This window comes from Phoca vitulina, unplaced genomic scaffold (assembly GCF_004348235.1).
Source record: "Phoca vitulina isolate PV1807 unplaced genomic scaffold, GSC_HSeal_1.0 scaffold26, whole genome shotgun sequence".
NCBI classification, from domain to species: Eukaryota; Metazoa; Chordata; class Mammalia; order Carnivora; family Phocidae; genus Phoca; species Phoca vitulina.
The window spans coordinates 9857325-9884409 of record NW_022589729.1 but is presented as its reverse complement, the minus strand read 5'-3'; the positions used below and the strand labels follow the sequence as shown (position 1 = coordinate 9884409).

At 37.6% G+C, this 27085-nt stretch overlaps 1 protein-coding gene across 1 annotated transcript in view; it reads right to left on the bottom strand.

Annotated features, from left to right (window-relative positions):
- USH2A (usherin) overlaps nucleotides 1-27085 on the bottom strand; it is a 682897-nt gene that overhangs the window by 45085 nt on the left and 610727 nt on the right. The window contains exon 61 of the mRNA XM_032422367.1: nucleotides 1826-2053. Coding sequence (XP_032278258.1) covers nucleotides 1826-2053 — 228 coding nt within the window. The remainder of the gene's footprint in view (nucleotides 1-1825; nucleotides 2054-27085) is intronic.

Sequence of the window (27085 nt, the reverse complement as noted above, 5' to 3'; positions counted from 1 at the left end):
CCAGAGTGATTTTGGAAAACATAAATTTGACTATGCTATTTAATTGCTTAAACCCTTCAGTAATTTTTCATCGCACTTAGAATAAGTTCCAAACTCATCACAGCCCACAAGGTTGGACACAGTCTACCTCCTACCAATCTGCCATTCTCATCTTTCTCTCCCCGCACCCCTGCGATGCTTCAACCACACTGGCTTTCTTCCCTTCATTTGAATGCACCAAGTTCATTCCTGGCTTCAGGCCCTGCATTTGCTGTTCACTTTGTCTGGAACATTTTGCTCTCATATCTTCACATGACTGACTCGGTCTTGTCATTCAGGGCTCAGCTCAAATGTCAACTCAATTCAAATGATCATCCATTCTAAAATAGCCCGAGCAGGCATAATTACATTATTCTGTTTAATTTTCTTTATAGTTTTCATCCTTCTCTGAAATTCTCTTATTTGTGTACTAGCTTTTTGTTTGCTTCTCTGTACCCCCACCATTCGTGTGTGTGTATGTGTGTGCATGTGCGTGCATGCACACACACACACACACACACACACAGGTAAGGTGTGTGACAGCAGGGATCTTGCCTGTCTTGTTCACTCCTGAATAAATGCCTGGCAATTAGTAGAAGCTTAATAAATATTTGGTGAAATGTAAGTGAAGATAAAGGAGTAGATATTCCTATTGTCAATCATGCCAGGAAGAGGCAGACACTGGAATGGGAAACAAACACTCATAAGGAGGGGCGCTTTGATGGGTATGAGGAGAGAGACTCTTTTCTCTGATGGGATCTTAGGGCTGTGGCTTGGATTTTGAGACCCTGGATCCTACAACTCAAGCCTCCTGCCCTGGACTGGGGAAGTCAGGCACTGCACATGTAGGCAGGCTGGGAGAAGGCAGCTTGCTTCTGCGCCTGCAGCAGGCCTGGAGCTTGGCTGAGAGGCAGCCCTTGTACTAAGCAGTGAGGTGAGGCTGCTACATGGAGGCCCACGAGGATGGGCCTGGGCCTGTGAGCTGTAGTTACAGTTCTAAGTTGTTGCTGTAGGTAATACCTGAAAGCAGTGCCTACAGGAGCAGCCACCCCAGCCGGCAGAAGGCAGCCGATCAGGGCCTGAGTGGTGGTCCAGGGCCAGAGGCAGCCACAGACTGACAGGTAAGTCACCCCAACTGTTGGGGAGGAACGGCCAAAAGGGAAATGAAGACTGGCTTGCATGTGGGTGATCATTCAAAGTAACAAAATGCAGTCTAATAATAGAAATGCAACCTTATTTGTGCTCACAGACTGGTAAAACCTGAGATGCACCTAGGACATTAGTAAGACTGCTCTTCATGGCTATGCATGGAGGCGGGGGCGTTAACAGACATGGGGGGCTTCCTGTCTTCTGCTCAGTGAGCTCTGCTCAAAGCACAAATTAGGCAAGACTTAAGCAAATAACTGGGCAGGATAATTCAGGAGGCAGTAGGAACAGTCATTTAGAGTTCAGTTTTGGCGTGGCTTCCTGACTTCAAATTGCAATTCGATCATTTGCAATGTGGGCTTGGACAATTATTTAGCTTTTATAAGCCTCATGAAATTTAGTGGCACCTACCTGGTAGGGTTGATGTGCAAATTAAATGAGATAATCCACGGAGAGCACTTAGCCCAGTGTTGGGTTCATAGGAAACATAATACATGGGAGCTAGTTTTTCCGATCTATGATTAAGTGCCTGGAGGATCTATCAAGGAGGATTAAACAGACGGTGAAGGGTGTTTTCCCACAGTGACCTGATGGCATGTCAGGGCTCATTTATTTATCTGGAGAACACCAAACATGATTTCATATTCAGAGTAGACGTTACCTTAATCACACCATTGGTTCTCACCGGCTCTGGCCACTGTAACAACAACGCCCGGCCGTTCTCCTGCTGTTCTACGGTAAAGTTGCTCAGTCCACTTGGGGAAGATTCTAGGGTTTGAACCACAGTCCAGGGGCTTGAAACTTCTCCTGCCTGGTTTGTGGCCACAATTCCAATGTGATATGTTGTGAATGGTTCTAACCCAAACAGGTGGGCTTGAAGGCTCATTCCCTGCACGAAAATTAACAGGTTAGTTTTCTTTTAGAAGCTGCTAACAATTGCTGGAAGATCATTCTCTGACCAAGGTATAGTAGCAATGACAGCAAAAATATCACAACAGAGTTTTTGAATTATTAAGAAAACAATGTGTTTTTTTATTGTTCTTCACACCTGAATAAATTATCTAATGTTGTGTAATTTCAGACATACACAAAATATGGATCAGATAGGATCCTTGCCTTTCCAGAGTTTGCAACCCAGAGGATGTGATATATAACATAAAAAAAAAAAATCTTTGATGCTTCGGGTCAGTGCTACATCCAGCTCATGGTGGAAATCAGTGGCACCAAGTTTCATGACAAAGAATGGGATAATCTTAAGGGTTTGGAGATCTGACTGGAACAGTTAATCTCCAGCACCATTTGTTTACACATACGACTCTCTCTAGTCTCCCTCTCTCATTCTCTTGGTATTTATATCTTACAAATGCAGTAAAACAGACACAAGAAAACAAAACAACAAGCAAACTGAACTATGAATGCACAAACACTCTTAGAGAAGTCTACTAGTGATATACATGTGAAAATATTTTCATTTGTTAAAAACACCATAACTAGAACCATCAAACTTACCAAAAGTAATTGTTAGCTAGGCTTTGAGAATTTGGTTTTTGTTGATTTAAAAGAAAAAAAAAAAGATAGTAGAATTAAGGTTTTTTTTTTTTTCTTCCTGCTTGGAGAGAACATTTAACGTATTTTACATAACTAAAAGCTGGAACTAAAAGTCTCATGTTTTGAAAGAGCCCAAGGTGCTCTTTCTACATCTGGGCCGGATGGATATGTCTGTTTACAAATAGCAATTATGTCTGAAAGTGGGCCGTTAATATGTGTATAGGTACACACACACACACACACACACACAGACACATACAGACACAGAAACACCCAGAGACACACAGACACACAGACACATACACACTTTCTTTTGCGTACTATACGTGAATAATCATGAGGAAGTTTTGACTGGCTTAATGGGATATTCATGCTTAATGGTGTGTAAGATCAGGTTTGGTTTATCAGATGTTTAAATATGACAGTTTTCAATTGTCTTCCCCTTGGTGGATACAAAAGGACAAATGTGGGGGAGAGAAGAGGAAGTTATTTCTGAGAGTAGATACCTGAAAGCATCAGACAAAATTATGTGAATGGAAATTCTCCTTAATGTAGAGGCATCCAAATATTATTTTGAATAAAATCTAAAACAAGGTGGCGCAATCGAACTGAACCATTTTCCAAAAAACTGGTCAGACAAAACCAAAACACATCGCAGAAATAATTTTTGACACTGTTTCCTCACATTCTTGGTTGTAAGTTTCAACTGTTAAATGTCTCTTATTATGTGTTAAACACAAGCAGAGAAAATATAGTTTCCTTTATTTATCAAAAACTTGTAAGTTAATTTTCCTCTTTCGATAAGTCCCATTATGATATTACATGCTAACCTCTTGAAATCTTTTAATATTTAAACATTTGCTAAGCAACCAGACTCTGAAACAAATTTTATAGAAATACTAATTTCTCTTTTTTAAAATATTAAAAGTTAGATCATAAATATTTAAAACTTATTCTCCACAACATTGGATTGGTCTTTTAGATAAATACAGCACAGAACTAGAATGACCATAATGAATATTAAATCTGAAGATGCTACAAGTCCCGATTGCAAACATTCTTTTCTGATAAATGATTCCTTTTCTGTAGAAATAGGGCAAACACGGGCAAGATTAATAATGCAAAAAAGAAAAACTCTTTGTTCAGAATATTCAGTAATAGATGCCAAAAAAGCATAAGCTCCAAAGCAAATAGTAATCACCTCTAACAGATTATATATAAAAAAGGTAGGCTGTTGGGGGACATTTAGAGATAGCTTTTGTCATAAGAAACATGAAAAGCATGTGGGCTATAAAGCAAAAACATATGTATATTGTCAATAGCAGCACCTGCTCAATTACAGTTTATTTCAGAGCTGAGAATTCCATTCAGCCCCTAGATGGCAATACTACCAAACACTTTTGGTAACATGAGTACTTAATGATTAACAACTGGCATTCAGTCATCCAACACACTCCAGGCAACCATTAAAAAAATAACAAAACTGATTTCATTATAGATCCTTTTAATAAACATTTATAGCTCAGATCCTCAGAAAGCAGAAGTATTCAGAACGCCCTGGCCTCAAAACATCCGCCATCTAATGTAGAAATATGACCTGCAGATCTCAAGTTGAAGTTCGTGCATGCCTGACACAGAGATCTTTAGAGGTTTATTCCTACAAAAGGTGATTACAGTAGTTGTTTTGCTTACTTTGGTCTGTATCTTAAAAGAAAAAAAAAAGAAAGAATCTCATATTGTAAATGTAAAGGAAATGTAAAGGAGAATTTTTATACATAAATTTATGCTGAGGACAAGTTCTCACATTGTGTTGTTATTTCTGCAGAGCTACAACACACACACACACACACACACACACACACACACACACACACACACCTTAAATAAGCCTCATTAATGACCATGCTTTTTGTCAATGTTTAGTAAAGGCCACATATAAAAAAATGCAGAAAATTTAAAAATGGCAAGATGATCCTTACCAATATATTCTTCAACATTTAAAGAAATCATTTACATTATTCTCTCCTGAATGGGTTTCCAACACCAAAGTTCACTATTTTAGAATCCTGCTGTAAAATTTGGGCAGAGTTCATTCTGTGGATTGGGTTGTATCTTGTTTGTTTATTCAGTTACTTGGTTTTTTTCCCCTTAAATTCAGATTTGCTTGAACACTGTCTACCTTAAGTGTTTTGGATTAAATTCCTTCCTTTGGGGATGTAGTGTTCTCTGCTACTGACTAGTGAAAGTCATCATTAAAAACCCTTTTCTTCCCTTTCATTCCTCTGCTCCCCCTACTTCCATCCCCTATGGAGATGATCTTGATTCAATACTCTTACTTCTTCCTCCTCATTGTCCTTATTTTGTTCCTTCTTTCCCTCACTCTTCCATCTTACTGATTCTTAGGAGATAGATTTCTTGTTATCCCCGATCTCTGGGCTACAAGCTTGTGCTCACTTCCCATCTGTCCTTGTCCTTCCCATGTTCACATCTACCTAATGTTCATATTTTTATTCTACAAGTATTTAACTACTTTTGTTAGGCAGCAGGTGGAAAGAATGATTCAACAGAGGAAAAGAGGCATAATCCAGTCTCTGCAATCTAATATTTCCAATGAGACTTAGCTTTTTTTAAAAAAAAAAAAAACTTACATGCATAAGGGTCAGAGTCTGGATCCAAATCCGTATGTCCTTTTATGAGACATAAAGACAAGACTCTCTGGAACACTTTGCCGTTGAGGTTCTGCTGGCAATTTGAACTACATTTTAACCTCTCAACTCTGCTCCTGGGGGCACATGAAACTACTTGGAGTCTTCAGCAGTCTGACAATTTTACACCATCTCCTCTGATTATTTTTGATGACTTGAAGTGCCCCAAAGGTGGCCATGGGGTCAATAGGTTTATGTAGGTTGAAAATGATCAAAAATTACCATTGATCTGTAGCTGTCAATAAAAGGCTGCGTGGGGAGACTCCCTGCACAAATGTTTAAACTGCATAAAGCAACCTAACTTAGTCATCTTTGAGTCTATTGATCTGATGATCCAGCAGTTTCCAAAGCTTTCCCTCTGGTCTTTGTGGTGCGTTTTCACTGAACCCACTTACCTTGGCCCTTAGGAATCTTTTTACCCTGCTCCTGGTAATGAACCAAAACAGTGGCATACAGATACTGCTGTGCTCATCAACAGAGTATTGTGTGTGCTTATTACATTTTGGAAAGGGTTAATCTTCCTGGTCACCATCAACTTCATTCCCAGCTGATGGGGTTTCTTCTGTCTATACTCCTTATCATGGCTTATTATACACTCCTCATTTTAAAATGTGTGACTTTTGGCCTATAAATCCTAACCCGGTTACAGGATTCTTTTCCTTGTTAGTTATCATGAATGCCAAGATCCAGAGAATATGTCACATCAAAATTTTGCTTTCTTTTGTATAAAGAGAGCTTCAGAGGAATCTAAATTTAATTATATTAACCTCTGTTTTCCTTAGTTGAACCATTTGGGTGCTTCTTCTTAGTTTTATCATAAGTTATAATTTTCCTATAAATATAACAATAAACAAATGGTTATAGACAAGTTTCTGGTTTAGACTACAAATAAAACACGAGAAGTAGGAAAAGCTCTTATTTACTATTATTTACTATTACTCTTATTTACTATTGCCTAAAAGCCATGGCTTTGGACAGAGTACAGCCAATCAATAGGATGATTTACATATTTTAATGCTGACAAATCAGCACAAAATATTTTTGTAGATTTCTGAAAGCCAGATCATTTGAGGCATGGGTTCTGGAGGTCTATCTTCCTTTCCATTTATAAAGTTAATGTTTAACTTCTCCAAAGTTGATCAACATATTTATATCTAGTACTCATTTTGTAAAAGTCCCATCAGTCTCAATACAGAAGTGATCTTTTATTACCCATAGCCAAATAGCAGCCTTGAATACTTACCCATAGTTATCTAAGTATGAGACTTCCAAGCCTGCAAAATGTCAATACAGAAAATTTCCACTGATTTCACATGTGATTTACTTTACCACTGCTATCTCTGCCTACAAACCTCCTGGCTGATAGGACAAAGACATTTTTTGATGGCACACACATACATGCAGTGTTGCTCCTGAATCAAAGATTGATTCATAATACAAGAAAGGTAGAAGAAAAACCCTTTAAGTTCATGGTCTGTTGTTTTACCTGCATGAAGTGTGTGCGTGTACTAGGGGGCATTGCTAAGTTGTATGACAGAGCTGCTAAAATGGTTAGTAGAAACATCTAGTATTGTTGTTCTGTAGCTACATTCAATCTTTTATTTTAGATTTATTATTTATTTATTTATTTATTTTAGAGGTGGGGGAGGGACAAAGGAGAGGGGGAGAGAGTCTTAAGCACGCTCCATGCTGAGAGTGGAGCCCGATGACGCCAGGCTCGATCTCATGACTCTGAGATCAGGACCCGAGATGAAACCAAGAGTCAGATGCTTAACCAACTGAGCCACCCAGGCATTCCCCGCCCCCCCCCCATTCGGTTCTTTAAACACCTTTGTGCATCTAGTATGTACAAGATTCTATAAAGTTGCTGTGGGGGAAAAGATGGATAACAGAGGCTCCTGACTCTTAGGAGCTCATAATTTACTAGAGCAGGTCAATAATAAACATAGATATACACAATTTGGAGTGTGGTAAGTGCTGTAGCAGAGTGCCAGGGAAATACTGAAGGCACACTTCTAATTGGGAAGGGAGGAGGCTGAGGAGTGGGGCAGACTTACTTGGGAGGTAGCATCTGATATAGGTCAGGAAAGATGCAGAGTTTGAGTAGATAAAAACATGTGAGTGATTAGAAGAAAGAACAGAAGAAAAAATGCAGGATGTGTTTGAGAATGAGCTGGGAGCTGCATGGAGCCGAAGTATAGGGAATAGAGGGGATTTAGGCTGGAAAGGGATTGGTGGCAAGACTGGAGAGGGCTATGAAAATCACCCTAATTTTTTTGGATGAAAATTGGTTAGGAAACACTGGGTAGCATTAGGCAAAAATGTGAAGAACCAATTTGGTATAAAGAGCAATTTGAGAGAATACAATGCAATTTGAGAGAATAATGGGGTGTTAAAATTTTGCCCTATTGTGGTATGTAGGTCATGGTCAGTGACTGATGAAATAAAAAATCTGCCAGGAATTAATTAATGAATTCATTTAGATATATTCAGCCAATAAATATGGATCATCATATATAAAAGATAATAGGAAAGTATTTTCTTAGGACTAAGATTTTAAAAATTTTTATTGAAGGTTTGCTCTATCTCAAAATTTGTAATTATTCTTTCGATGCAGATGTTTGTCTTTTGATCACAGTCAAAGTGGGGATTATAAAAACGGGGCTGAGTCGAAGCCCATTATACTGTCCTCTGTCCAGACCACTATCAGAATCACAGGTACCTGGTCTGTTTTTCTGACAGTGGGCACATGTTTATGTGGAGTCATCCACACCCTTGCACTGGTCACTGGTACATATCAAACAGCTATGAGGCAGCTGGAAAGGTTAGGGACACTACTGATGACCACACATAGAATGAGACCAAAAGCACACACAAGTGTTAAAGCATTCCTAGCTCTGGGTTCTAACTAATGTTCGAAGGCGTAGTTTGAAAGATCTCAAGAAAGTAAAAATGCATATCCTCCTTTTAAGTAATTATGATATGCATTATTATAATTGATGACTCAGGGGCCATTTGTTGAAGCAATTGTAAATTTCAAACAAAATGTTCAGTTTGGAGTATGCATATGCTAGTGCTAGGAGTGTGCACTTTTATGTCTTTACTCCCACAAATACCTGTTTTGTATTTGATATGTAAAAGAGGGGTTTTCATTTTTCCTCTCTCAGAATATATCATTCATTTTGTAATGGGGGGGTCAATGCAAAAAGAAGATTCAATTCACAGATTTTTTTCTTCATGGACAAATGGGCTCTATCAATTTAATCTATAAAGCAAAAGCTAGAGTTCTTGCAAAATGAATGATGATGCCTCAGTTACCATAAAAACATTGGAGAAAAAAAGAATGGTTTCGAAATGGCTCATTTTTCAAAGGAGAAGAGGAAAAAAATTAAATTTGTGATAATTAAATTTTAAAGTGGCAAATCAGTCACACTAAATATTAAAAAGCAGTACTTCTGATCTATCAAAATTAAAAATGTGCATAGTCTGTGACCCAGCAATTCTACTCTGGTAATCTATTTTATGGCAATACTAGTAAAATTGTACTAAAATATATTTAAAAGAATTTCATTCCAGCCATAGTCTTGTATTTACTCAATCCTTGATGAAGGACATATTTATTGAGGGCTTCCTGTGTAATAAGCAGCCTCTGAAGCTCTGAGGACAGAGCAGAAAGCAAAGGATACATGGACACTGCCCTCTTGAGTTTTACATTATAATGGGGAAAAATGGGCAATATATAAGCAAAATAGAGAATTAGAAATGGTGGCAAATTATAAAGGTATTAAGTAGAGTATTAAAATAGAGTTTGGGTTTAGGTGGTGGGGAAGAGTGAGATTCTGGGTTTAAGAAGGGTGATTTGGATCTTTGAAAAAGTTCCATTTAGGCAAGAATGCTGAAGAAAACAACCATGTAAAGAATAGGAGGAGAAGCTTTCAGGCGAAAGGGAAGAGCTTGGTATTTTTGCTGACAGTGAGAAGCTAGTGTGAGTGAGAGGGAGGGTTGCACAGGATAAGATCAAAGTGATGGGCAGAAGTCAGATGGTGAAATCTTGTAGACCAACATTAGAGAGTCTGATTCTAATTTCAATGGAAAATTATTGAAGGCCTTTAAGCAAGGGAGTGACATGATTTATTGTAGGTTTTAAAGAGATGATCCTGGCTGCTCTGTGGAGAATATATGTAGGGGGTTGTATTAGTCTACTCAGGCTGCCATAACAAAACATCAGTGACTGGCTTAAAAAAACAGAAATTTATATTCTCCTAGTTCTGGACGCTAGGAGTGCAGATCAAGGTGCCATCAGGCTTGGTTTCTGGTGAGGCCTTGATTGTATCTACTTGATTGTAGATAGCTGCCTTCTTACTCTGTCCTCTCACAGCCTTTCTCTGCATGCACATAGAGAGAGGGAGAGACCTCTGGTGTCTCTTTTTCTTCTTATAAGGGCACCAGTTTTACCAGATCAGGGCCCATTCTTACAACCTCATCTAACCTTAATTAATTCCTAAAGTCCCTACCTCCAAATACAGTCACATTGGGGGTTATGGATTCAACATATGAATTATGGGGGAACACAATGCAGTCCACAATAGGGGTCAAGAGAAGGAGTGGCTTTTGCAAAAGTCGGGAGGGGTGCTAGTTTCTTGGTCTGCAGTGGTAATGGTGGAGATGGAACTAAGTGGATGGATTTATGTTTTGGAAATAGAGCCAAGAGAATTATGACAGATTGAATGTAGAAGAAAGGGGAAAGAGAGGAATCAAGGAGGACTCTCGGGTTTGCCTTGAAAGAAAGGGTGGATGGTGGCACCATTTAATGAGATGTGGAAGTCTGAAAGAGTAACAGATTTGGGGAAAGAGGGAATCATTTTGGCCATATGAAGTTTACATATCTCATAGAGCTATGAATCTCTAGTGCTGAGTAGAGACTAGGTTAGGAATATACATCTGAGAGTCACTGGACATCTCTCCTCAAATCTGGTCTCAAATCCAATGGCCTTCTCAATCTCTCCACTTTTATTTCTAATACATCTCAAATTTAACCAGTCTTAATATGATCTCTTGTATAGTTTGTATTATGTTAAGTAGGTTAGAGTGGAACTATATATCTCAGAATCCCATTCTGTGGCAATCACACCTTAAGGTGACCATGAGTTAGTTATACCCTGGTAAAATTCACCTCCCCTTGAGTTCAGGCAGGACCCATGACTTACTTCTAAACAATGGAAAATGAGATATCACTCATATCACTCACGTGAATGTAAGAGACACCATCTTAGCTGACTGACAGCAAAATTCTCCTGTTGGTCTTGGGGGAGGAAGCTGCCACCTTATGAGAGGGCTGTGAAGATCCCTGTGGCAGGGGACAGTAGATGGCCTCTAGGACCTGAGGGCAAAGTCAATAAGAAGCCAGCAACCCCCAAGGCCTAAAACCACAAGGAAATCAATTCTGCCAACAATCTGGAAGAAAATACTTCCTTAGTAGGCTTCAGATGAGAATGCAGCCCAGCGGGCATCTTGATTGCAGAACAAAGGACCCAACTAAGCCATGTCTAGACTTCTGACCCATGTGACTATGATAGAACAAATACATATCTTTTTAAGCCACTAAGTTTGTGGTAATTTGTTCTGTGGCAGTAGGAAACTAGTGCACCATCCCTTTATGGTTCCGGGTTAAAGTTGGTGAGAGATTTGGAGGATGAAGTAAAGAGGCAACCGTTATTCCCTGAAGTTCATTGAGGTTAGATGTGGAGATAAATAGGCACAGAGGTCCAAGTTTCAGTTTATCCTCATTCTTTTTTGCTCCATATCTGGGCTCTTCGTTCCAATTGCTGACTATGGGTGGCCGTGGGTCTACAATTTAATATTGGCTTCACAGGGATGGTAGCTACACAGAGGCACAACTTCCCATTGGTGTTGCCACAAATTTCTTCCTGACAGTTCCATTTAGGCGGCTGGTCATGCCTGGCTTCTTAGACTGGATGGGTGGCAGCTCTTTTATCCATCCTCTTACTCCTCTCTCTGGATCTTCACTTTTCCAGCTCTTCCCACAGTTTTGTGAATTCTAGCTCCTGTAGGAAATCCCCTATGCCCATACCCATAGTGCTCAGTTTCCTCAACTAAAATGTGTCAGATGCACCCACCAAAGCTGCTTCACCTGGAGTTCTCTTTTTTTCTAGATGATGACAACTCCATCCATCCATTTTTTTAGGCCAAAAACTTTAGACTCATCCTCTCTTTCCCTCACATCTAAAGCTAGTCATTAGGAAATAATTTTGGATTTATTTAACTTCAAGATACATCCAGAATCCTACCAGTTCTCATCACCTTTACTACAACCACCCTGCTCCGAGACATTCTCTTCCACTTCCATCACGCAATAGTCAACTTAACTGGTCTTTTAACCTTAACCACCACTCCCATCCACACAACAATCAGAATGATATTTTGAAACATGTCAGGCCACGAGGCACCTTTGCTCAAAACCTTATAGTAGCTCTCATGTCATTCAGAGTAGAAACCCGTTCTTGCCCACCCTCTAATTTTCCCTGTAACATCACCTCCTACCTCCCTCTCCACATGCAAGCTGCACTACAGCCACACTAGTCTTGTTGTTGTTCCTCAAATACATCAAACAAGCTCCTGCCTTGAGGGCCCTGAACTGGCTGTTTCCTCTGCCTGCAACCCACTTTACCCACAAGACAGCTTGGGTAACTTCAGTTCATCTTTTCATTGAGCCACTTCTATTTAAAATTGCAATCTGCCACTTTCCTCCTCCACTCCTCCCATTTTGGGACCCCTTTTCTTGCTTTCTATTTTTCTCTTTTCCAAAGCCTTCATCACTCATTTCTAACATATCATGTAATCTATTAATTGATTACGATTATTATTTATTCTTTCTCTCTTTTTACTAGACTGTAAGTTCCACTGGAGCAGAGACCTGTATGTGTTTCATTCTCTGCTCCAACCCAAGTGTCTCTAATTGTGCCTCATAGAGAGTAAGTGCTCAAAAAATATCTGTGCTATCAATGAATATGGACAGGATTGAAAATGAAGGGATGGGGTGAAGAAGAGAGTGCAGAGTGGGTCTAAGAGGAGTCTGAGAAGAGAGTTAGGGAGAGTCTAGGAAGAGAGCATAGGTAGAGGAGAGGGCCCAGCACCAAAGTCAGTGTCAGAAGCAGGGTGAGGATGAGAAGTTCAAGCAGAAGAGAATGAGTCAGTAATGAAAACTAAGAAGAGGAAGAAAACCAGGAGAGTGCAATTTCACGGACACCAAAAGAAAAGGATATTTTGTAAAAGGAGGTGTGGTCATCAGTGTCAAATGATGCTGAAATTTTTTTTGTTTTGTTTTGTTTTATGATGTTGAAATGTTAAAGAAGTTGTCCACAGAAAGGTCTTTGGATTTGGTGGCAAGTGGTCTTGAAATAAGCCTTTTAGTGGAATGTAGAGACAGAACTCTGATTGGAGAGGAAGAGAGAACCAGATGTGTGGAAGGAGAAGCCTGGACTATTAACATAACTCTTTTGAGAAGTTGGCTGTAAAAGAGAACAAGGAAAGAGGATGGTAGCTGGAGGGGCCTGTGGGCCTGTGTGGTCACATTTTTTTTTTTTTTAAAGGGAGATACTAGAACAAGTTTGTATATTGATAAGAATTCTTCAATAATAAGGAAGATATTGTTAATTTAGAATTAAATATCAGGACTTCCTTTTCACTTTGCATGTAGAAAATAGGTTAGCCAAAGTTTTGCGTATGGCAAACGGATATGGATGTGCTCAGATATCAGCCAATTAATTTGGAGTTGGCCTTAGCCTCTGTAGCAAAGGCATGTTTCATACTAAGAGCTGCCATCATTGTTTGCTTAGCTCTTTTCATAGATAAATTTGGAACAATAAACATCATCAAAAAATGAAGTGGTAGATAAACTACAAGGCCCATTATCTATTAAGAACAGGTTCTTAATCTCAGGAAACAAACTGGGGGGTGGCTGGAGTGGTGGGGGGTGGGAGGGATGGTGTGGCTGGGGGATAGACATTGGGGAGGGTATGTGCTATGGTGAGCGCTGTGAATTGTGTAAGACTGTTGAATCACAGATCTGTACCTCTGAAACAAATAATACATTATATGTTAAAAAAAAAAAAGAAGATAGCAGGAGGGGAAGAATGAAGGGGGGAAATCGGAGGGGGAGACGAACCCTGAGAGACTATGGACTCTGAGAAACAAACTGAGGGTTCTAGAGGGGAGGGGGGTGGGAGGATGGGTTAGCCTGGTGATGGGTATTAAAGAGGGCACGTTCTGCACAGAGCACTGGGTGTTATATGGTGATTAACATAATATAATAATAAAAAAAGAATAAACCAAAAAAAAGTGTTGATACATTAAAAAAAAAGAACAGGTTAATTTTTTTTAATGTTTTAATTAAATTATTACTTTTGATAAATTGTATCTTCCAAGTGAAGAGTACACAATGAAAGTCATGTACCCAGTGGTAAAAAAAAAAGTTTTCTTTAAATCTTTTTCTTTAAACAATTTGTTATCAGTTTACCATTTTCTTGTCTATCCTTCCCAAGATAGGTAATTACTTTTGAGCAGAGTTTTTGCTTTCACGTAACAGACCTGGTGTAAAGTACTTCACGTGCATTATCTCATTTCATCTTTGCAAAAGAGCTATGAGGTTGATAATATTACACATGAGGAAACTGAGTCTTAGATGAGTTAAGTAACTTGCCCAGAGACACACTGCCAGTAAATGGCACGGTTACGATTTTATTCCTGTATTACATTGAGTTCAAATGTTCTTGTCAACTGTGATAGTGGTTCTAACATCTGGGTCCCAGGACCCATATTTCTTAAAAACAATAGAGAATCCCCCAAATCTTTTGTTTCTGTGCTTTACATCCACCAATACTGGACCATATTAAAAATTAAAGCTGAGGAAATTCTAAAAGAAAAAAAAAGAGAGAGAGAGAGAAAGAAAAAGAAAAAAAGAATACAGAAGCAGGTATTCTATTAGCCACCAGAGTGATAACATCATCACACTTCATGTAGCCTCTGGAAAACTCCACTGTACACTGTGAGGGGATGAATGTGAAAAAGAGACACAATGTCTTAATATTAACATAAAATATTTTCGACCTGGAAGACCCCTTGGAAAAGTTTCTGGGACTCTAAGGTGTTCACAGACCCTACTTCGAGTGCCAGTTAACTACATTATACCCTGCTTTAATTGGCAGCTCCAATGAAAGATTAATCAAAGATTTGTTTGAACTTTTGTGCTGTGAAGAAAAGAGTCTTATATTTCCAACTTTTGATAATACACTCATAATACTTGTGATTAAATATGAAATATCTATGTATACATAAGTCTTATTAGTAAAACTTTTAATTAGAGTTAAAGAGTCAAAGAATGATGAAACTCTATTCTACTGCCTCACTTTGTAGTTGAACCTAAAGTCCAAATGGTTTAAATAACCTGTACAAGATCCTATGACCCATCAATACCAGCTTTGCAATTGAGTCTGAGATTCTCAACTCATGTATACACACTCTTTTTCAATTAAAATTAAAATTATTTGCTTGAAACAAGAAGTCCCAAATTTCTTTGTCATAAACATTGCTACTTATGAGAGAGAATGGGTTTGAATTTACTCCTAAATTGACCTTTTTTCTTAGTGGATCTTCTACTATATTACATTTGTTTGTTCGTGGTGTTTTTCCTCTCAGTACAAAGTGAACTTTTGTTTTAGGACTATTTCTTAGCCTCACATTATCACAGTTTCCTCATATGTAAAAAGGGAATAATAATAATAGTACTTACCATTTTGAGTTTGTAAACTTTAGTGAGGTAAGCCTTGGAATAATGCCTACCATGTAGTAAGCATTTAATAGGTGCTAGATTTTATTATTATTATCCTAAGCATCTAAGAGATGCTTCCACATGTAAGATATTCAATAAACAGTTCTGGAAGATATGAATGAATAAATGGATGAGTCTAAAGCAATGAATAATTCATAAGGCATTTTTACTGCATAGCACCCTGGCTTGTATGGAGAATATATGGAGGATGATATTTTGAAAAAAGGCATAGCATCTCATGAAAGTAAGCACATCTTTTAAGTTAAATTTATAAACATTATCCTTGTAAATGTTTTTTAATGAAGACCTAGTAGGTATTGGATAAATGTACATTAAATAACTGAGTAAACTGTAAATTCTTTCTTGTTACTGACTTCAATTATTTGGTCTTTAAAAATTTATTTACACACATGTACATATAAACTAGATCACATAATAATGAATATGATTTTTCACCTTTATCTATAGGGAGTACTGTGTTCTTACATAACCTGAAATTGGGGGTGAGCTGAAAAAGATAATACCTTTCTCCAGTGAAGAATAAATAATACCATTAGGTGGTATAGGAAATTTGCATAGAGAAGTTGGTGCTTTAAAACACAAAATGACATTTTCCAGAGAGTCTGGGCTATTAGGATGGCAGAAAATCCTTCAGTCTCCATGGATTAAGTTATCCTTAGAAATATGAAAATGTGAACAATTTTTGATAAATGTAAAAATGTACATAAAATGAGCAATTCTAGAAAAATAGAAAAAATTAAACAAATGCACTCAATAATAGATCAATCCAGCTTTATAATAAAATAAAACAAAGTCCCGAATCAGCCCCCTACTCCAAAAATGCCTGGAACCAGAGAGTTTACCAGTGAAGTTTTTTGTTATTGCTTTTAATTAAATCTGTGAGTAACAGATAACTGATATTATGTACAAAGTGTTTAACCAAAATTGATTAAGTGGACCAGAGACCGAACTCATATGAAGTTGGGATAATATCAAAATTGGACAATAGCATAACAAGAAAAGTATGTTATAGACTGAAATCACTTGAGATTAGATGAAAAAGTCATATTAGCAAATAGTGTCCAATAGTATATTTAAAAGAAATATTATGATTATACATGGAGTTAGCCCTTAAAAATTGATTTACATATGATTACTTTAATTAGAATTTAAAAAATTCTACAACCATTTATAATAAAATCTCTTAGCCACATAAAAATAGGAGAAATTATCCTTAATCTGATAAACAGCATTTACTAAAGTCAGATAGTAAATCATATTTAATGATAAAGCCTTATAAATCTCACTATTAATATAACAATAAAGTAAGACAGGATACCCTCTCCATAACATTTTTCTAGATATGTCTCTTGAGGCAAGGGAAACAAAAGCAAAGATAAACTACATCAAAATAAAGGCTTCTGCACAGCAAAGGAAACTATCAACAAAACTAAAAGACAATTTACTGAATAGGAGAAGGTATTTGCAAATGACATATATGATAAAGAGTTAGTATTCAAGATATAGAAAGAACTTATACCATTCAACATACTCAAAACAAATAATCCAATTAAAAAATGGGCAGAAGACATGAACAGACACTTCTCCAAAGAAAACATACAGATGGTCAACAGACCCATGAAAAGATGCTTAATATCACTTATCATTAGAGAAATGAAAATCAAAACCACATTGAGATATTCCCTCACACCTGTTAGAATGGTTAAAATCAACCTCCTGTTGGTGAGGATATGGAGAAAAAGGAACCTTCTTGCACTGTTGGTGGGAATGCAAACTGGTGCAGCCCCTGTGGAAGACAGTAGTGAGGTTCCTCAAAAAATTAAAAATAGAACTACCCTATGATCTAGTAATCACATTACTGGGTATTCACCCACAGAATACAAAAACACTAATTTTAAAGGATATATGCACCCCAATGTTTACTGCAGCATTATTTACAATAGCTAAATTATGGAAGCAGCCCAAGTGTTCATCAATAGATGAATGGATAAAGAAGATGTGGTACACATATACAATGGAATATTAATCAGCCATAAAATGAATGAAATCTTGCCGTTTGCAACAACATGGATGGATCTAGAGAATATAATGCTAAGTGAAATAAGTCAGTCAGAGAAAGACAAATACCATATGATTTCACTCATATGTGGAATTTAAGAAACAAAACAAATGAACAAAGGAAAAAAAAGAAACCAAAAAACAGACTCTTACCTATAGGGAACAAACAGATGATTATCATAAGGGAGGTGGGTGGGAAGATGGGCAAAATAGGTGAAGGGGATTAAGAGTACACTTATCATGATGAGCACTGACTAATGTATAGAATTGCTGAATCACTATATTGTACACCTGAAACTAATTTAACACTGTATGTTAACTATACTGGAATTAAAATAAAAACAAAAACTATTAAAGAAACAGGATGCTCTCTATTCATTACTGTACTGGTAATCGTAGGCAATGCCAGACCAGAGAGAGAGAGAGGGAGAGAGAGAGAAAGAGAGAAGAGAAATCCAGCAGAGAATATTAGTGCTTATCAAAAATCCATTTACTTTTCTACATTCCTCAGCTTCCCTACACACATAAAAGGGGTTATACAACTAATGCATGTGGAAAAAGGGATGTTAGCCACTTTCAGTCCTGGACCTCAAAAACATCTCACAGAGCCCTCCATCATGCTATTCCTTATCATGGTCTTTCATTAATATAAGATGGAGAAGGGCAGCCAAATCCACTAGTGCTTTCCCCACCTTTATTGTGTTAAGCACTGATATTTGGAGTTTTATTTGTTACCACAGCATTTCCTATCTTATCCTGACTAATACAAACATATGTCTTTGAAAGGATGAGAAGTATGGATATTGACTACTTAAAAAGTTCAAAGCATCTAATAATAAATTATGATCAAATCCAGAAATCAATCGTATTTTCTAATAAGAACTATGACACTCAGATTTTAAAACTTACAATGTGTAGTTACAGAAAAGGTGGGACATGATGTAGTCTATATTCTCGCCAAGAATATTAAGTTAAGGGGAACAGAAACTCTTCTTGACTTGTTTAAGGAGAAAGAAAGTGAAAGAATAGAATCCACGCACGTGAAATACAGCTTTGTCTCTTTGAATCTGGAAATAGAAATACCATAGGATCTAATAATTCCATTACTGGGCCTTTAGCCTCCAAAAATGAAAACACTAATTTGAAAAGATATATGCACCCCTATGTTACTGCAGAATTATTTACAATAGCCAAGATGTGGAAGCGACCCAAGCGTCCATTGATAAATGAATGGATAAAGAAGATGTGAGATATATATATAATGGAATACTATGCAGTCATAAAAGAGGATGGGATCTTGTCATTTCTAACAATTGGATGGACCTAGAGGGTATTATCTAAATGAAATAAGTCAGACTGAGAAAGAAAAATGCCATATAATTTCACTCATACGTAGAATCTAAAAAACAAATGAATAACCAAACAAAAAAACAGCTGAATCAGAGTACAGAGAACAAACTGATGGTTGCTGGGAGTTGGGGGGATGGGCAAAATGGGTGAACGGGAGTGGGAGATACAGGCTTCCAGTTATGGAATGAATAAGTCACGGGAATAAAAGTTACATCATAGGGAATATAGTCAGTGCTATTTTAATAGCGTTGTGTGGGGATAGATGGTAGCAACACCTGTGGTGAGCATAGTATAATGTATAGAGATGTTGAATCACCATGTTGTACACCTGAAACTGATGTTACTGATGTTACATTGTGTTACATTGTGTATTAACTGCACTTAAAAAAAAAAAAGAAATTGGAAAACTGTCAACTTGGAGTTTCTCTCTTTCTGAGGCTACATGATATTTCCGTCTTCTCTTTCTCTTAACTTGCTTTATTTCTTATTGCCTAACATGGAAAGCAATTCTCAGTCTAAATAACCTTACAGCCTCAGAGTATTCTTGGCCATCTGACCACCATCTCTGTGTGTCTGCAGAGAGGATCTGAGTGGTTGTTAGTTGGGTGATGGATTTGCTGGTCTTGGGTCAGCTGAAGAGGGGAAGGGTCAGATAGTAGAGATCTATGACCCTAGGTCTCCTTTTTCAGTATCAATTATTAAGTGGTGACAGATCTTGGTGAGAGCATCTATGGTGATCCTAAAACAAACACTCCCAATGAAGGTCATATCTTTGATATTAGACGGAAACATGGCTAAGGATTGCTAAGACTGTCTCTGGAAAGACCTTTCTTCTTGGCAATACTGATTAGCGATCTGATTAACATCCTATCTCTTAGATTTGAAGCAGTCCTGGTATCTATATGTCAAAGGAATGCTGCAGAATCAGGTAATTTATTGTTCAAATCTGAGTGTCAGCGACCTTTCAGTCTTTTGAGCTGCTCCTTCCATTTTCTGTAACTCCATTGCTGCTCTTACATGAATGCCCATGTCCTGATTTCAGGGTTTTTTTCATCCCTGTTCACATAGCTTTAAGGAGAGGAAATCATGGTACCTTCAGATAGAAACAGCTAATTTTCGGCCTCCCAACTTCTGAATGTTTTCCAACCTCACTTACTTGCTCTCCTAGATTCTATTTCACTTCCAGTCAAGTGGAAGAATCAAGTGCTAACTTTTCTAATTTGAAAGTTATTGGGATGCCATAGCTTGGATCTGATCAGGAAGACTTGTGGATGGCACTGCCAGTCCTCATCAGCATGAACTCCTGCAACTTGCTTCTCTAGGCTTACCCTCTGGCCATCCATGTTCTGCCACTCTTCCTTTGCAGCCTGTGTTCCAGCCTTGTGACTCAGAGGCCTGGTTACCACACTCTTCATCGAGGCCTTGCTTTAGCCCATGACTTCTCCTTTGTTCAGATCGCGCTTTCATTACTGGCAACTCCTAACCATCCTTAGAAAGAAATTTGATGTCATCTTCATTTGGGAGAGTTTCTTGATGCCCCAGGCAGTCACTTGCTCCTCCTTTCTGCTCTTTATATTGCTTATGGCATTTTTACATTACATCATGGTGATTTATTTACCTGCCTTCTCTCCCCACTAGCCCTTGAACTTAGAGGACAGGGACTGAGGCTATGAAATGTGTTTGGCACCTTCTGGATGCTCAGTAGATTTCTGTCAAATGAATAAATGATCTTTTATTTAAATTTATTTTGTTTTTATAAATATTAATTTAATATTGTATGAAAACGTTTTATTAGCAATACGCTAGCTGTTTAAAAAATATTATGCAATTAAACCCCATTTCTTTGAATCCAGGATTCCATTTATTTCAAGACACACTGTTGTTTTATGTATTCCTAAGAAGAAAAAAATGCTTCCACGTGAATGAAGATACAATGCTTTTTTATCACTTAGAATTTTTATTTTATATTTGGGGAAAGACATCTTTAGACTTGTATGGGCATAGTTTTTTTTTTTTTAATTGTATATTAATCTGCTGTTTCTGTGCCTTTCTATGTCTACAATAGCTTTCCATACCAAATCATAGTGTAATCTTTTTGAAAACATTTTAAGTGGCAATTAAACTCAACGTATGTAGTAGCAACAGGGTACATAACTCAACCGAAGTGACGAGAGTGTGAATGGCATTGATCAAGTTTGTGCAAGCACAGGAAATGACAAGTATATAACAACTGCCACCTTCAGCGGTTGTAAACTTGTTAGATGCACATGATTTCAGAGATGGAGAAATGTGAAAAAACGTTCATCATAAAAATCAGTGAGATTCCTGTTCTCTGTTTTCTGAGTATCCCTCCTGAATAGAAAAGGACACTCTATGATAAGAAGCCAGTGCATAACTTCTAGTCCATTGACTTTGGCCAAAGTGACTTGCTCTTGGTGACAACAATGGTACCAGAAAGCTAAAGCTGGCCTGGTTAAAAGGCTGCTGAAATACACTTCCACCCAGCTATGGTGGGACTGGCAATGGCCCAACTCAAAAACCAGACCTAAGAACTCCCGAATGATGTTGTGAGGATGTAACAAATGGAAACCATTGGGACTCTGGCTGTGCACACGTAACTGTTCTGAGAGACACATCTGGCCACTACCTCCAGTGGCTGCGGCTGTTCCTTCCAGTTATTCTCAGCATATGTTCTTGATGCTTTTCGTTGTTTTCCCAAAGAGTTTCTCAAAGGGTTACAACAGTGAGTGCTTAGTATATGGCAAGCACTTTCCAAGTGCTCTTTGTATTTTAAGTTGTTCAGTCCTTAAACCAACCTCATGGAATAGACAGTTACTACCCTCATTTTTCAGATAAGGAAATGCATGCAAAGATGGTTGAAGCAAACTGTCCACGGGGATAGCTGTCATACAATTATAAGGGGAAGAGCCAGGATTTGAGTGGAGGCATTCCAGCTGTCTGTTGTCTCTACTCAAACTTGGAACTGTGCTGGGTATTGAATCAACTTCTCCTTACCGTCCCCACCAGGACCACCAGACTTTGGAAGGTGGAAGCCAACCTATATCATATCTTGATATAGATATTTTCTCACTTCTTTTTTCTTTTCGCAGGGAACCAGGAAAGGCTTGCTCTGCTCTTTGGCCTAAGCAATTTGTTTGTGTAAATTCTGCTCTCTGGGGAGTCAGGCTGAATGGTCATCTGAAGGGAAATAGAGAGGTTGCTTTTCAAATACGCACAACTTTTTTTTTTTTTGCCTATAAGTCAGGAAAAGCACACATAGTGAGTCAAAACTGATGACGTTGAGGCTAAAAGAAAAGATATTATAAAGATATACCACTAAGAGACTTCCACAACTTACTTGTAAGAGGCTCCAAAGGGGTTAACTGGTTATCAACAATTGGAACTCAAGTGATTTAGACAGATACGGGTGGTACACTTAAGCAGTTGTGGAATGATATTGAGCTGTTGCTTTGAAAACATTTTAATATAATAGGATTTAAATTTTCTTTTTTCTTTGGATTTTTCAGTTAATATTGGAATTAAATTAAAGCATTAAGTCAACCAGCTTAGTGTAAAGCAAATTATGTCAGGTTCACCATTGAGGGCTTCGTTATGGAATATCTATTGACTCAAGCTTATTAACTTGTAAATCCTCTAGTTTTAGATTATAATCTATTGATTATCTGCTTTTATTTGCATTTTAAATGAATAAACAAAAAGAAATGATCATGGTTTAGTCATTACACCTTAAGAGAAAATGTACTTAAGCCAAGCATACTTAATTAAAAATAAAAACAACTTTCATTTTTTCTGAGAGCTAGAAGTTGTGGTTCTTATTTTCATTTAGGCAAATCAAAGATTGATTTTAATTTTGCATAACTGTTTTTAATAGACATTTGGACAAAACAGGAAAAAAGTTTATCACTGAGGATAGCAAGTGTTGAGAATCTAGATGCTTTAAACAGTCAACTTATCATCAAAAGCCCTGAGTTCAAGTTTTGGCTCTGTTACTCATACTAGGAAGCCCTTAGGCAAATTATTTACTGTTTCTGAGTCTTGGTTTCTAACAATATTTTTCTCATGGACTTTTGTGAGGATTAAACCAGATGATCTTTCCAAAAGGGCCTGGCGTATCGTTGGTACTCAAGAAAAGTGCTCTGAATCAGATCCTTGCTAATAGAAGCAGCTAAGGAAACATGGGCCTCTGTTGATTTCAAAGGGTAATTGTTTAAATTTGATTTTATGCTTTGTTTAAAGCTCTCATCAAAGAAAAGTGCTGAGATTGGTTTATGGTCTGAGGGTCAAATCCACAAATATTTATTTAGCATCTACTTTTTTCTAGCATGGTGCTAGGCATGAAAGGCAGTGGAAAAGAAGTAGAAAACATGCAAATCCTGGATTTCAGGAACTGCAACCCATTGGGAATGGAAGACTCACATTCATGAAACCACACAGAAAAACACATGGAAACAACCACTAAAGGGGTATACATAGGAAGTCATCATGGGCCTAAGCATTCGCAAAAGACTCCGCAGAAAGGATGCACTTTAAATAACAATATGTAGGAACTATACAGTAAGAGAGTAGCATTATATCAGTCAATGCAAGATTTAAGCAATTAAAACATATATAAAATTCATTTAAAAAAATCTTACAGTCAAAAGGAATTTACAGTTAGCAATTAACCTTCATATCTGATGCAGAAATCCCAGAAGAGGGTGGGTAAAAAGGCAGGGAGGGAAGGCATCTTTTCAACACAATAAGAACCAAAGACTACTTTGCAAAAATTTTATTTACTGTAACCAAGACTCTGGAATCTGCTTATTTAGAGATTTAGAAATGATTCCATAATAGTTTCACTGACCTGAAGGTAGAAAATTGTTGCCTTGCTATTTGGACTACCTTGTGCAACTAGGAAAGGAAGAAAAAAAAAAAAGAGCTTAGAGAGGTGGCAGAGGTGATTGATAAGAAAAAATAAGGATGTTATTACATAATGAAGCTTGGGAAGCTCATGCATGAGCCTAGAAATGTTTCCCCACCCCCTCCCTTTTTTTGACCACCTTGCCAGGCTAATGAAAGACGATTGCAAGCTTGTGAAGGCAAGACCACCTAGAACTCAGATCCTTCAAAAATGAGTTTGGCTGATCTCATCAACCAAATAGTCCCAATTAGATAAGAAAGGGAAGTCATAAATATTACCACTGGTCTCTTGACTTATGGTAGAGAAATAAATTCTATAAATGATACTGTTTTTGTTTTCTTTGTGTCTTTATATCAATATTCATTCTCTTCTTTTAGGCCACTCTTGTATATGTGACATGTTGGAGTGGTTACTATTTAGTTTTTGGGCTACAGATGATCAAAATTGGATTGTGAAATAACTAGAGAAAGATTGGAGACTTAACAAGAGCTCCTGGGCTTGAAGCTGGCTTTTGTAATTGGAAGAGACTTATTTGGTTTGCCTGGAATGTGGGGACATTTTGAAAGAATATACAGGAAGAAATGAAGGCTGTTAGATAGCTTGGGGGATGCGCTGGCCTTCAGGGAAGACTTCATTACCAGTGTGCGAAGGATATAAACCCAAAGAACAGTTTTGGAAACTGGGAAAATATATTACACATCTGATGGTTGAGACTTATATTCCCAAGCAATGAGCATTGATCTGTCCAAGATGCGCCAGTGATTGAACATGACCTTTTGAAATCCTGGGCTGAAGGTCAATGCACATGCTGATGGGTCATGGGAATTAAGTGGACCACCCAGACTCCTGAAGCCCAGAATCTGAGCATACATCCCCATTCCTGAATTAAAATTCTTCTCCTAGTTAACTGCATGGTTTTCTCCTTTCTTCCTAATCTCTGTGCCAGTGTCACCCTCTTGTGAGGCCTTCCCTGGCCTCCCTACATTAAATATCACCTTCCCTGTCCTAACAGCCCAATGCCTTCCCCACTCCTACAACCGGCCCATAGAACATTCACCTGACTAGCCAACAGAACACCTCTGATCCCTCATAGATGATTTTTTTTCCATTATCATATATTTATATATTTTCCCTTATCATATATTTATATCAGGCATATATACACATATTTAATATACATTAAAATATAAAATATATACTTATAAAAATATATATATAATTATCTTGTTTACTGTCTTTCCCCACTAGAATAAGAGCTTCAAGAAGGAAAGAATTTTGTCTGGTGTATTCAGCGCTGTCTATCCAGTTGGCATATATTAGGTGCATGTTGACTGTGTAAGTAAATGAATGAATGAAGTTCTGGATCAGTTGCTAGAAAGGGAAGAATGGGGGCGGTTACAACATGGAGGAACTGGAAATATTTATCTCATTTACTTATTTGCTTCTAGCACATAGTGATAAATTACAGTTTATGGTTCCATGCTAAGTGGTTTATGTATCATATTATCTGGTTTTAACTATACTATCTTTGCAAACATGGGTGACTTTCAGGATTCCTGAAAGAATTAAAAAACATGGTTCAAATATCATACTAATAAGTCATACATAAATGCAGAACAGGTAAATGGCCAATTTGATACTTCTTACTTTCGGTGCAAGCTCATAACCAGCCACAGTATGAGGTATAAACACTCATAGTCCAATCCTGTTACACCGGATGTTGACAAAGAAATTTGAAATTATCAAGACCACTTGGAAAATGGATTGATATCCAGTATTATTAACGATGAACTTTTCAATAAATGTATATTGTGCCTTGAGATACCAGCTAATGATAGTATTAGCTCATGATTAACCAAATATTCTATTGGTAACCTTATTCATATCTATACTTTTTTTTTTTATACTTTTTAAAATTTCTATTTTCATAGTGTAAGTAACATTTGTTCACTAGTGCATACTTTATAATCTATAAATAAGTAATGGGGATGTGTGTTCCCAAAAGTTATTATTTATAGGAGTGTGCATTCTGAAAAGTTTGGAGACAACCGGCTTATGTTAACATTCTTCCTGTAGCAAAGCTATTATTAAGAAGGAAAACAGCAAAATCATTTTTCCTCTGTGAAAAATACAATGGAATCCTATCACTAGCTTACCATGAATAAAGTCTAAAATAAGAACAAGTAACTCACTTATGTTGCTGCCTTGTAATTGACAAAATCCAGGACTACTTTTTGGAAGATAAATGCTTAAAGATAATTTGTAAAAAAAAAAATCTCATCCCCTTGACTAATTTCCCAGTGGGAAGTGCTGACTATTATTGATAAAAATGATACCGATGGTCATTGCCCAGATGGCACTTTGAAGAATATAGTTGGAGACAAAAACCCTATAAAACGCGCATGTCACAAAATCCTACTAAACCTCTATTATGCAGTTGGGATATTATAACCAGTTACACTGTTACATTTATTTTATTAGTTCTTTTGACTATTTCTCAGTTTGAATAATTCGATTTAAATTCTCTGTTAAAGACTAGAGTGAAGAAGAACAAGGCAAACATAAATGGTTCGGCAAGGTATAAAATATTTACACAGCCTCTCACTCCGGTGTTACTTACAAGATTGCAAGTAATCAGTTACACTGCAAAAGGTAGTATGCTGGGAGGGAAGCAGGGAGCTATGGGGACACAGGGCACTCCCCATCCCAGGGAAGCGATGTTCAGTTATCATAGTGACTGTCATCTTAACAATTGTGCAAGTGCATCATTCACTGTGGGTGACTAGAAACAGATGAAGAGGAGCTGAAAAATGGGAGAATTTTCCTTGTCTCATGTCTCTCTGATAACTAGGCAGACTACAGAGCATGAAAGATGAGGGCTACCCAATTCAAACCAGAGCACGTAGTTACCATCTGGGCATTTTAAAAGTAGGACACATGAACTGCTCAGATGTATCCCCCAACAGGGTGCAATAATACAGCAGTAAAAAGAAAACTGCAGTGAACTATGGCCACTTCCACACTTGCAATCATTCTAGTACAGGAAGAGCCAAGGATTTTCCAAAAACCTTTTGCTCAGGTTCATCTTAACTGCTCCCATGTTTGGTGCGCAGATGGCTTCCGAGCTTTGGCAGTCCTACGTGGTATGTAGACACACCCAGCAGAGGGCACTCTCCTCATGGAAAGAAAGGGCTGGACCCTTGGGGACGGAGCAGTTGGCTTGAGGGCTCAAAAATGAAAATATTCAGTAGAACACACACACTAAAATAGTCATTTCCTTTCAGAAACATTCACTGCTGAAACAAATATTGACTTTTAAAATGATATATTTGGCTCTCAAAGGTACCCAGTTGAGTAATTTCTTTCGGATGCTGCCAGCTGGGGACCCTTAATTTTCTGAACAAGAATTACTAAGTTATTCAAGAGTTAGGAAACAAAGAGCCTCAACACTACATGTTTTCAGATCTTTGA